The sequence below is a fragment of the Gossypium arboreum genome, chromosome 8 (assembly GCF_025698485.1).
Source record: "Gossypium arboreum isolate Shixiya-1 chromosome 8, ASM2569848v2, whole genome shotgun sequence".
Taxonomy (NCBI): domain Eukaryota; kingdom Viridiplantae; phylum Streptophyta; class Magnoliopsida; order Malvales; family Malvaceae; genus Gossypium; species Gossypium arboreum.
Window position 1 is genome coordinate 124,836,734 of NC_069077.1, and position 12,137 is coordinate 124,848,870.

The 12,137-nt window shown below is 33.6% G+C and overlaps 1 protein-coding gene and 1 long non-coding RNA gene across 2 annotated transcripts; both read right to left on the minus strand.

The window, feature by feature from the left end:
• Positions 1 to 222: 222 nt before the first annotated feature.
• Positions 223 to 9,370, minus strand: LOC128296574 (uncharacterized). Its single transcript, XR_008287211.1, has 4 exons — positions 9,193 to 9,370; positions 8,721 to 8,778; positions 1,092 to 1,168; positions 223 to 472 (listed from the first exon to the last, which is right to left on the minus strand). It is a non-coding gene; the product is annotated as an uncharacterized LOC128296574 (long non-coding RNA).
• Positions 9,371 to 9,877: 507 nt separating this feature from the next.
• On the minus strand, positions 9,878 to 11,913 carry LOC108457760 (universal stress protein PHOS34). The gene is made up of 4 exons (XM_017756889.2): positions 11,408 to 11,913; positions 11,234 to 11,328; positions 11,027 to 11,148; positions 9,878 to 10,194 (listed from the first exon to the last, which is right to left on the minus strand). The coding sequence occupies exons 1-4, from the start codon at positions 11,589 to 11,591 to the stop codon at positions 10,107 to 10,109; spliced, it is 489 nt and encodes a 162-aa protein (XP_017612378.1). The 5' UTR covers positions 11,592 to 11,913; the 3' UTR covers positions 9,878 to 10,106.
• Between the last annotated feature and the right edge of the window lie 224 nt (positions 11,914 to 12,137).

The following is a 12,137-nucleotide window of genomic DNA, read 5'->3' on the forward strand; positions in this document are numbered from 1 at the left end:
TGAAACAGGGGATCCAGAAATCGCTCTGACCCTGTTTCACTAAAACTCAGATATATCATAAAATATAATACTTTTACCTGTTTTGCTTATTCCATAAGAAAATATACATAATAAGCTTTAATTTCTTATATTATTCATCTTCAAACTATGTTTTTACAATTTTAGTGATTTTTCAAAGTTACATCATTTCATTACTTGAATCTGTTTTAGGTTACTTTCACATTTTCATAATTTTCATGTGATAATCATCATTCAATCATACATATTAATAAACATGTATATCATCAGCTATTTTCTTAGCTAATCACTAGCAAGTATTTACACATCATTCATTATTCATATTATACCAAAAGTAGCTAAGTTTCTATACATGCCATACCCAAAACAAAACGACTAGTTATACCGAAGTTATTTCTTTGATAGTGTGATCGGCCTCCGACATTTCCTTCGATCCCGAGTGACTAGATAAGTACTATAAGAAGAAGAAAATAAAGAGATTAAGCACTAGGCTTAGTAAGCTTACAAGCAAATAAATCACAACATTCAACATAATGGATAATTATGCATAATATCATCTAACATCATAAATTTCTTTACTTCTCAATTTCTATCTTATTCTTTATTCCCTTACCTTCTTTCTTACCGACCTTTCCTTTTCATAAGTATAATCTACTTTTCCTTTGCTGTTAATTCACTGTAATTTAACTCGTATCCTGACCCGTTGAACCACTCGGAATACTAAGGATACTAGGCCGTTCTGTCTATCAATATCTCGCCAATGCCATGTCTTTGACATGGACTTACATGAATTATTCCTGCTCCAATGCCATATATAATATGGACTTACATGGCTCAATCTGTCTCCAAAGCCATATTTCTAATATGGACTTACATGGCTCATTTCATTACGTCATCATCAACCCTAATATCCTAACATTCCTAGGGTTCAACCGGGCTTTCTAACAGTTTTCCTCTGTCACTTCACCTTAAATTCGACTTTAAATATTTTCATAACATAAATATATAAATGCTGAAATTGACAATAATAATGTAAAATAAAAGAATATTGCATTTATTTACTGTAAACTTACCTTGATACAAAATGTGACTAAACCTTACACTTTAGTCCTTTACTTTTCTTTTCCTCGTTCTTCTTTGGATTCTTGATCTATAATATAAAATATTTCTACCCATTAGCATTTATTTGATTTCTATTTCACTTCACAATTTATGCTGTTCAAAATTTGAAATTGCACTTTTACCCCAAAATTTATAGTTTTTACAATTTAGTCCCTACTCAATTCACCCATCAATTAAACTAATTTTTTTCTAAATTAACACTTTTATTTTATCATTATAAACTATTTCACAGCCTTTGATATTCTGAATTTCAACACCAACATCTAATTCACAATTTTGCTCATAATTAGGTCCTAAATACCATTTTCTATCAAAATGACTTAATAAAACAATCTTAATATGAAATTAGAACTTCAATTTCATAATAATTCATCATAAACTACCCTTACTCAGCCAGGGTAACTTCCAATTTCACCCACCAAATCAAAAACTAATGAATTAGATGATTGGACCTAATTGTAAAAGTCACAAAAACATAAAAATTACTAAGAAATAGTAAAAATTGAACTTACATGGTGCAAAAATATGAAAAACCAGCATAGGAGACCTATTACGGTGTTTCTGGCTGAGAAAGATGAAGAAATGTCTAGATTTTCAATCACATCATTTTTTTAACTATTAACTTTTATGCTAATTCCAATTTTGTCCCTTGTTCACATTGTTTTCTTGCTTATTTCATACCCAAACCGTCCAGCCATTAACCTTTGGGTCTAATTGCTCTTTAAATCCATCTTTTAAATACTTAAGCTATTTACTCACAATTTAATAAATTTTGAGTTATTTTCGCTTAGTCCTTTTAATTAATTAGCTATCCAAACATCAAAATTTTCTAACGAAACTTTAATACTAACTCAATGACACTTCATAAATATTTATAAAAATATTTATAGCTCGATTTTCAAATTCGAGGTCTCGATACCTCGTTTTTGACCCGTCTGACCTAATAAATTATTTTAATTCACTAATTTCACCATTTCACAAATTCTTCTAAATTCTTACTTGACTCATAAATATTAAGTTACTATCTTGTTCAATCTTATTTGTCCGATTTAGTGATCTGAAATCACCATTTTTGACACCACTGAAAATTAGGCCGTTACATTCTACCTCGGATTTGTGGTTTCGCAACCACTGTTCCATTTAGGCCCTATTTCGGGATGTTACAAGAACGTTCAGAATAAAGGAAATTGTTGTTTATGAAGGGTAATTACTAATGAAGTGAGGGAGGTGGAATTTAGAGATCTTTGATAAATTAAGCTTAAAGCTTAGGTTGTTTATGTTTATATGCATAAGCTGAGCAGAGGCTTAATAATGTATGGATGCTTTGTGGAGTCCCTGTTTTGAATTTTAGAATCATATGTAATCTCTTTAAAAATTGGCATTAAATTGTTTTTAGGTTTTATAATAACATTTCTCTTTGTTATGTTATTATGCAACTTATTTGATTTAACGTCTGGATGCTTTTAGGAGTACTTGTTTTGAATTTTAGAACCATATGTAATTTCCTTAAAAATTGGCATTAAATTGTTTTTAGGTTTTATATTAACATTTCTCTTTGTTATGTTATTATGCAACTTATTTGATTTAACGTCTGGATGCTTTTAGGAGTACTTGTTTTGAATTTTAGAACCATATGTAATTTCCTTAAAAATTGGCATTAAATTGTTTTTAGGTTTTATATTAACATTTCTCTTTGTTATGTTATTATGCAACTTATTTGATTTAAAATTTTAAAACATTTATTTACTTAAATGTTTTTGCAGGAGCAGGTTTTATTTGGTTTAAGATTCTCTAGCTTGACAATGTTAAAGCAAAATTCGGTTGGGTAATTTCTTATGTCTACTGTAATGTTCTTGATTTTCATTGTAATTTTCACAGACACATACTCTCTTCCACTTTGTCATAGGGACACGAAGGAGTCAGTTATTTGAATTTCCTCAACTTAATGGCAATAATAGTTGTGGCTTGGCTTACATGTGAAATTTACCTTGTTCTGCATTAATTTTGTGAAGTACCACTAACCAATGACAAATTTAATTTGCATTTTGTTTTCTTTCGCTTTTTCATAAGTTTTGCAAAAATTAAGTCCAAATGTTGATTCTTAATTTGATATGTAATTAGCTCTAATTTCAAATAAATTTTTTCTTACCTTATAATGCAGGCTGAGAATGGGTCAGGTGAGCAAAGTTGTGGAGGTTGAAGGTTTGGAAATTTATTGTAGCATCTGCAAGGATGCTTGCCAAGGATTTGAGCTTGAGCAATCTGGGGTTCTGAATCTGGTTCAATTCACAGTGTTGGTGATAAGTCTGAACATATAGTAGAGCCATTCAATGTATCACTATCTCTTTTGGTATGCAAATTTTATTGGAGCTTTTAATTCTTCCGCTCAAGATTTATCCTGTTTGAATTTCATTGTAGTCTCTATGTAATGTTGGTATTGGTTGGTGATTTCTATATATCTTTATATGTCTTTGAAATGAAAAAGAGTAGTCAGTAGCAAAGCTAGGGAGCTGCTTTAAGGCAATCATAGTTATATCTTTTATGAACTTTTCTCTTCAGGATTTTTGTTGATCTTTGCTTGTGATAACAAGACTCTTTTGTTCTATTAGTCTCTTTTATGACTAAAATTGTGACAGCCCAAAATTGACCCTAGTCGGGATGTGGTTTCGGAACCACAAAACTGAGGCATAAAAATAATTTAAAATTTATTTTGATGCCTATAATATGTGTTAATTCATGTGTGACATTTTTGATGTTTCGATTTAGAGTTATAAATGTGAATTTCACTAGAAAGGATCTAGTAGTAAACTTTGAAAGTATGATGGGGAAATGTGTGATGACTAGTTGATAATGCATGCAAAAATAAGGAATTTGCATGTCAAATTTCCCCCCAACATGAAGTGGCCGGCCATGACAAGGGTGTATGGGCTAAACATGTCATGAAACATGTTTTGTTGGTGTATTAGGGAGAAATAATAAACAATGGTGTATGGGTGATAAAAGAATGAAAAAAAAATGTGTGTGAGTGTGGTATCTTCTCCCCATTGCCGTGAGTTGTAGAGAAAGAAAGAAAAAAATTTTGTTCATCCATTTTTCTCTTCTTTGGCCGAAAATACTAAGGAAAAAGGAAGGATTTTTGCTTCATGCTTGGTTTAGAAGAGAACTAGAAGGAGATTTGGCTATACTTGCATCAAGATTAAGGTATGTTTGAGGTTGTGTCATGAGATTCATGCATGTTTTAGTTGCTAACTTGATGTTCATGTTAGCCATGGTTCAAATCCTTGTTATGCCATGGAAATGGTATTTGGCCAAGGTTGTTATTGTGTTAAAGCCATTGCATGCTAAATGTGAAACTTGCTAATGATGCATGCAATGATGGATTGACTACTCTTGAAATTTCTTTGTAGCAATCTTGAGTAAGACATTGAGTTTTTTTTTGTTTAACCATGATCGAAGTTGAATGGGGTATGATTGTGATGTATTCGGCCATGATGCATTCATGAGCATGGTTTATGCTTCTTGCATGTTAGTTAAAATTTGTGTTTTGGATGGTTGTGAACACCTTGAGAATTCGGCCTTGCACCTATATGTGTATATATGTTTGCACATGATGTTTTGGTTATGAAGTAAGTGATAAATATGTTTGTTTAAAGAAGAAAATGTTGAAGAATGTTTGTGAAATGGCAAGTACATTCGGCCTAGTACACATATGATGTGAAAATCTTGGAATTCATTGTTGATTTGGTGCAAGTATGACTAAGTATAATCGGCCATATGAGTGCTTGATGCTATATTATAAGTATTGAGCTACAATATGTGAAGCATTAGCTAGTAAAATGTGTGCCATTCATGTGTGGTGTTAAACATGTAATTGGCCTCAACATCAACATGCATAATCGGCCATGAATGAGTGCTGAGTAAGCATGTTGAAGGCTTTGTGTGTTGAGTCGATTCATGAATTCCGTACTTATGTGACTTTAATGTCTAGTGAATATATGTGGGCTAAGTGCCTTGAGTTCCTCTTTTCGATACTCAAATGATTGAATCAAATTATTTGTTAAATTAAGCTCAAGAACAAAGGGGGACCAAATCCGATAAAGGGAAGGAAAAAGTAGTCGAATAGCCATCGGAATCGTTCGACAACATCCGAGGTAAGTTTTCGAGTATCGAAACTTAGATTTTGATTCGATTGAATGAAGTAATAAGCAATCGAAATTGTGCCCTTGTATATGGCCATTGAGCCGAAATGATATTTTTGATTAAGTAAAATGTGCATAAAAGTTTGTTATGAAATTGAAACAAAGATGTGAATGAATGTGCGAATTGATATCGGGCTAAGCCCAAGGCAATTGTGCGACCAGATATCCGGGCTAAGCCCGAAGGCAATTGTGCGAAGCTATGATATCCGGGCTAAGCCCGAAGGCAATTGTGCGAGTTGTGATATCCGGGTTAAGTCCCGAAGGCATTTGTGCGGGTTACCATAACCGGGCTATGTCCCGAAGGTGTTTTGAACGAGTAGCTATATCCGGATAAACTCCGAAGGTATGTGATTTGAAATTTATAAGCTGCTGGAAAATTTTCAGTTAATGCACTTGTGAAATTCCCAACAACAAGGTATGTTTTGTGTATGCTTTGCACACTATGAGTAAGTGCATATGAATATTCGCTCTAATGATAAATGAGCTATCGGCATTAACTAGGCCGATATTTGTGTATGAATATAAGAGTTGGGATTGTGAAGTAAGCATGTCTTTGAGAAATTGTGCATATGAATTATTGTTTAGCTACTTGAATGTTATGCTTTGGTTGTGTGTAAATTATGGCTCGAAACTTACTAAGCATAAATTGCTTACTCCGTTCCTTTGTTTCTCTGTTTTAGATTTTGCTCGTTAACGATCGAATTCGGGATCATTGAAGTGAAGTCATCCACACTATCAAACCCCCTTTTGGTACTCTTTTGGTTGAACTTTGGATATGGCATGTATAGAACTACCTTCGGTTGTTTTTAAGTACTTGTGATGTATATGTGTACGGCCATGTGAAAATGGTTCGTAATAGTGGAGTATGGAATTAGACCATTTGTGGTTTGTAATTATATATGGTTTCATGATGTGATTATGGATTGGAATGGGAGTGTTGGTCACATGATCAGCCATTGGAATGGCTAAATATGATCATATGTGGACCCATGTATGGCAAGACTATAGTTGGCCCATGGAGACTACAAATTAGGTAAAGCCTACCTTAAAACAGATGCTACCAGCTGCAGTGACGTGGATGTGAAAAATCACCAAAATTTGTAGGAATGGTGTTAAATAGTGAATAAATTATGCGATCGAACCTTGACGAGTCTATTTTCATATGAAAGTAACGAAACAATCATATGAACAGTATACCGAGAGATATTAAAGTTCTCGTGAGATAGGGCCAGAACGGTTTCTGAGTCCCCTGTCGCGACTTTGAAAATTTACCATAAATTATCCAGAATGAATTAGAAGTCATGCCTTATATGTGCAGATTCCTTTTTGAGTCTAGTTTCATTAGAAACAAACGGCATCAGTATTGAAACCCTGTACAGAGAGATATTCAAGTTGTAACACGCGAAGGTCAGTGTAGTCGACCCCTGTAACATGGGTGACTTTAACTAATAAACTGTACCAATTGGCCCGACCAAAAATTCTAGAAATAAATCCATGGATGGATATATGAGTCTAAATTTAGGAAAAATTTACGGAATCAGTTTCCGAGTTGTGAAACTCGAGATATGCTTTTTAAGGCGACAGTGATGCAGTTTTCCAACTTGTCTGGGAATGTCAAATTGGTCGGTGCCATAAGTGGTTTTGGCTTGTTAACCCCTCGTGTCCGACACCGGCAACGGTCTCGGGTTCGGGGTGTTACAAAAATCAGTTAACATATAGTGATTTTATTATTCTGTAACTCTCTCTCTGCCTATGCCTTATGTTTTACTTGCATCCTTAATGTGGGCATCATGTGAAGCATGTCAGCATCTTGAAGGCGTTTTTTTTTTAAATTTCATTACCTTTAGCGGCTTTTGTGGGAAAAGCGCCGCTAAAGATCAAGACCTCTAGCGGCGTTTGTGGGGAAAGCGCCGCTAAAGGTCTTGACCTCTAGCGGCGTTTGTGAGAAAAGCGCCGTTAAAGGTCTTGACCTTTAGCGACATTTATGGAAAAAGCGCCGCTAAAGGTCATGACCTTTAGCGTCATTTTTTTAAATAAACGCCACAAACTTTAGTGGCGCCGTATATAGCGGCGTTTTTTGCGGCGCTTGTAAAAATACCGCAAATAGTTTTAGCGGCGCTTAAAAGCGCCGCTAAATACCTTAAAAAACGCCGCTAAAGACCTTAAAAAACGCCGCTAAAAGTTAATTTTGCTGCAGTGTTAAGTTCAAACCAGGATATTAAACTAGAGAAGCCAACAACAAACACCAGAGAGAAGCTATAAGAAGAATGGATAATAATCATTATTTTTAAATGTTATCATAACCAAACAAAAATAGTAACAATTGAATTGAAAAGAAAAAAAGAGTTGCAAATTTTCAATGAAAGAAGAGACATATAACAGCACTGTTTTAAAAAAATGGACAAAGACTAGTGATGTTTTGAATATATATAAAAAGATATTGAAAAAAATATATTTGAATGAATACAGAAAAGTTGGCTTAGCTTCAAAGATTATATACAGCATGTTAGGTTCCATTTGAAGATGACATACGATATAACACTGGAATCTCAAATTAAGTAAAACAAATGCCCTTACATTCATGCTCAAACTCTAGATATGATGGCAAATATATCAGAAAAGCATAAAAAAAATATATCATGTTAGCTAGTGTCAAATTCATGGTTGGCCAACAAATCAAAGGCTACTAATTCCAATTCTTTAACCCTCCTCCAAGGCAAATCAAGCAAAGCAAACAAGGTACCAAGTAATAGTATGTCACTCTTGTACATAAAAACTATTAGCACTCTTGTACATAAAAACTAAAGTAATTTTTACTAATGCACTTTCTCTTCTTTTGGTAAATACTTATATTCAACAAAAATGACCTAATTAATAATTTTTTGGACACATTCTTATTGCACGAATCACTTGAATCTGACTTGAATTTCTTTCTACTTTCAATAGGACACAAACAAAGAAATACCCGAATACAAGAAAGTATCATATTTCATTTATTCAAAAAAAATATTAGATTTCACTTTAACTCAAATGAATCCTGTTCAAGAAAAATGGCCAAAGAACTCCATCTTTTAAATGGCATGAATTTATGATTTTTATTGTTGGATTAAAGATGACACTTCATTAAGCACTACGCTATACAGTACAATTGACTTGTTTCAATTAAATATCATTATAGAATTCAAACATTGATTAATCTAATAAAAATCCCATGACAAAGCACTTTTCTACAATCACATTCAGATGATTACTTGAATAAAAATACTACTCCAAAACCAAAACGTGATTTAACCAAACATAGAATTACAATACTAGATACCCAAATAACAATATTTGAGTATCGACATTCAAATTGAAGCTTTCCAATGGAATTTCAGTTACCTTTAGAAGAAAAGTTACACAACTGAGAAGATGACCTTAGCACCCCTTCCCCACAAACCTGCGAAAAGGAAAAAAAGAAAAAAGAAAAAAAGTTGATTCACCGTTTCATATATTTAAACTACCTTTTTTTTATATAAAAAAATGAACATAGTGCAAGACGATCAGATTAAACATGAGAAAAACAAAGGATATGAAGTTATGGAAGAAAATAAAGAAAAGGGTAAGGTTTTTAAAACATGTGGAGCGAAGAAAAAACGCTTTTAAGAGATGAAATATTTCGAAGAAAGTTGGCCACAACATGCAAGGGAAAGGAGCTTTGTTTAGAAGTATAAGATGTGGGAAAAGAAGAACAATAAACTAGTTATGATTAGATGTTACTTAATTCCATAGATTAAAAAGAGAAGAAAGAAATGGAAAAACAAACAAACAAACACACAAAAAAAAAAATCAAAATGGGAGAAGAGATAAGTACAGGCAGATGAATCGACTGCAAATTTAGGGAAAATTTTGGAAGATTAGAGATTTAGATGGAGACGGAGATAACCCTTTTGGCAAAACATAAATTTGCCATTTTCATTTTCAAGACTTTGAACCAATCTTGTTAGGGTTACTAAAAGAAGCAAAGAGAAAATCTTAAGGAATAATGGAAAGGTTTACCTGAGGGAGGACTACTACTGGCTAGAGACGAAGGAAGCAAGAGAGGTTGGTACTGAGATCGAGCTGAGTGAGAACTTTTTTTTACGTGAGAAAATGGGAGGGTAAAATGGAAAGGAGACCTATATTCAATGAAAAAGAAACTGAATAGAAATGCCCAATTTCCATGCTTAAACACAAAATTGGATTATAATGGAATAAACTCCTAATAGGCATTCGATTGAATCAAACTATAGTTTCTGGTGGGCGCACAGAATTGGGTTGTAATGACTATACCATTATATCTAACCAAACATGCCCTTGAGATAAAAACTTTTGAATAATTTCCATTTTTCAAAAAGAAAAAAAATCTAATTTTATAAACTAAAGAAACACCAAAAGTAATCTTAAATAATTGGTACCAAAATAAGTCCATATATTCAAATATATCGATAAGTTCATATGTAAGATCATCATCTGCAATACTACGAAAAAGAAGCCCTGATTTCCGGGCTACCAAAAACTATTTCAACACTCGCATGATAGATTTAAGTATAGAATATTCCAGTAACACTTGTACAAGCTAATTAAAAAACATTAAGACATAAGAATCGTGTAAATTCTGCTTATTTACACCAATATCTAATATTCAGCATGATTGGTATTACAGTCCCAGTGTGCAACACCATGGTGTTATTAGGCGACTAAAAATATGCAGCAACCCCAGTTGTTTGTTCAATTTTATTGCAGAGATTAATGTTTGATCTTCGGCCTCTTCACGATCATCACAGAGCAATGAGCATGGTGAGAACAATAATCACTCACACTGCCAAGAACAGCCCTGTAATACAAAATATAATCATTTGTTAAAAGCTGGACTGAAATAAGATCATTCTTAAATTGTTGAAAGTTTGGCAATTTCTTTTTCAGTTCTTATTCATCACAACATATGAAAAATGAAAGGTTCTATAACAGGAGCTATAATATTGAGAAAAAAAAAAAACCAGCTTATAATCTGCAAAATATCATATAGCAGAGCTACCGCCAAATGTCAAATAAGATCGGGTTGGTTTTGAATCAGATCAATTCTGATTTCAAAATTTTCATGCCACTTACATGTCATTTTAGGATTGGAACATTTCAGGTTAGTAAGCCTAGTTTCTGGGCACCTTGGGTTATGTCATTTTGAATTACTTGTTCAGGTCATTCCGAGTTTTGATATTTTTGGGTTTGAGTTAAGGAAGTTCAGATCATTGACGTTTTACAGTCAAGTAGCATTGGGTTGGGTTCGAATTTGGATTGACCGGATCAGGTTTTTGGATTTGGATCAAAACTGGCAAGCCTACTTATACATATATAGATGATATATATCATATTGTAGATGAGGTCTATGGGTTAAGTCTAACCCTAAAAAAGGGAAGAGGGGAAAAGAGGCAAACCCACTAAACCAAAAAAACTAGAAAGGAGAAGATGTTCTATACAGATGCATTAACATTATTTGAGAACTCATCCCCACAGAACCAAAATAAACCATCGATTTTTTCTTGTGGAAGTAATGAGCCATTTTTTAGTGATTAGAAACTTAATGAACAAGCCACAGTTAATCAAAGAGTAAAAAAGTTCCCAATGTTCATCTAAAAACTTAAAAAGAGATCAGACATAGGTTTTAATACCTCTTTATAGCTCCATAACCATGGCTACCAACAGCGAGAATGGAGGCATGGTGTTTTTCTACAGCGTCACAGAGAACATTCCTTGCATCACCTTCCCCCACTTCAACTACGGCATCATGTACCTGCACCGAAACCAAAAAAACAGATTGGATGCTAATACCCTTCTTTAATTAGGCTACAAAAGTAAAACAAGTAGCTGATGAATACCGATTTGCTAAGGCAGAGTTCCTTGGCTTTCTCAACAACCCTGGCAGCGATCTTCCTCAAATCCGCATCCACATAGGGCAATACATCAGCAGCTCCTACAATAATGATACCTCCATAAGAAAGCTAAAACACACGGTACTTGAACCAAAAGAGAAAAGGAGGGTAAATTCAAACCAGGTCCGGCGAGACCAACAGCAGAAGAAGCAGAAGGCTTGGCATGAACGATGACGAGCTTGAAAGGAGGATTGGAAGCGAAAGGAGCAAAGAAGTGATCGAGGATCCACTGCAGCGCGTACGTACTGTGCTCGCTGTCGTCGATTCCAACAACCATGGCTTGGTTCTCCGTCGTTGTTGCCATCGTGGTATGTGTCTTGGTTCTTGTGTCTTGGAATTGCAAAGGGTCGGTTTGATCTTTCTTTAATTTTGGGGGGTTATAAAAAAGGAATGGTTTTGTAGGAATAAGGAATTTATTGAGAAAAACAGAACACAAAACAACGTGCGGGCAAAGGCGTAAGGCGTAAGGCGTAAGGTGTAAGCGTGTTAAAATTATGCTTGGAAAAAGGGGGAGGGAAGGGAAGGAAGACCCAAACTAGAATACGCGATACGCTGGGTGATAGTGATTGTGTCCCTATCCTTTTTGCCTCTATTCTAAACCATCATTCTAGACAGACAATGTTATGATATGTCTTTCATCTTTAAAATATTCGAAATCATCAAATTTATTAATTTAACCCTTAAATAAAATATTAAATTTTTATATAACATAATTTAAAATAAAAATAAATATTGTAAAAATATTAATTTTAAAATCTTTGAAGTTTTACATAAATTATTATTCACTTTTTTTCGGTTATATTTTATTTTTAATATACGACAAAATTTTACTATTTTTAAAATTTTTATT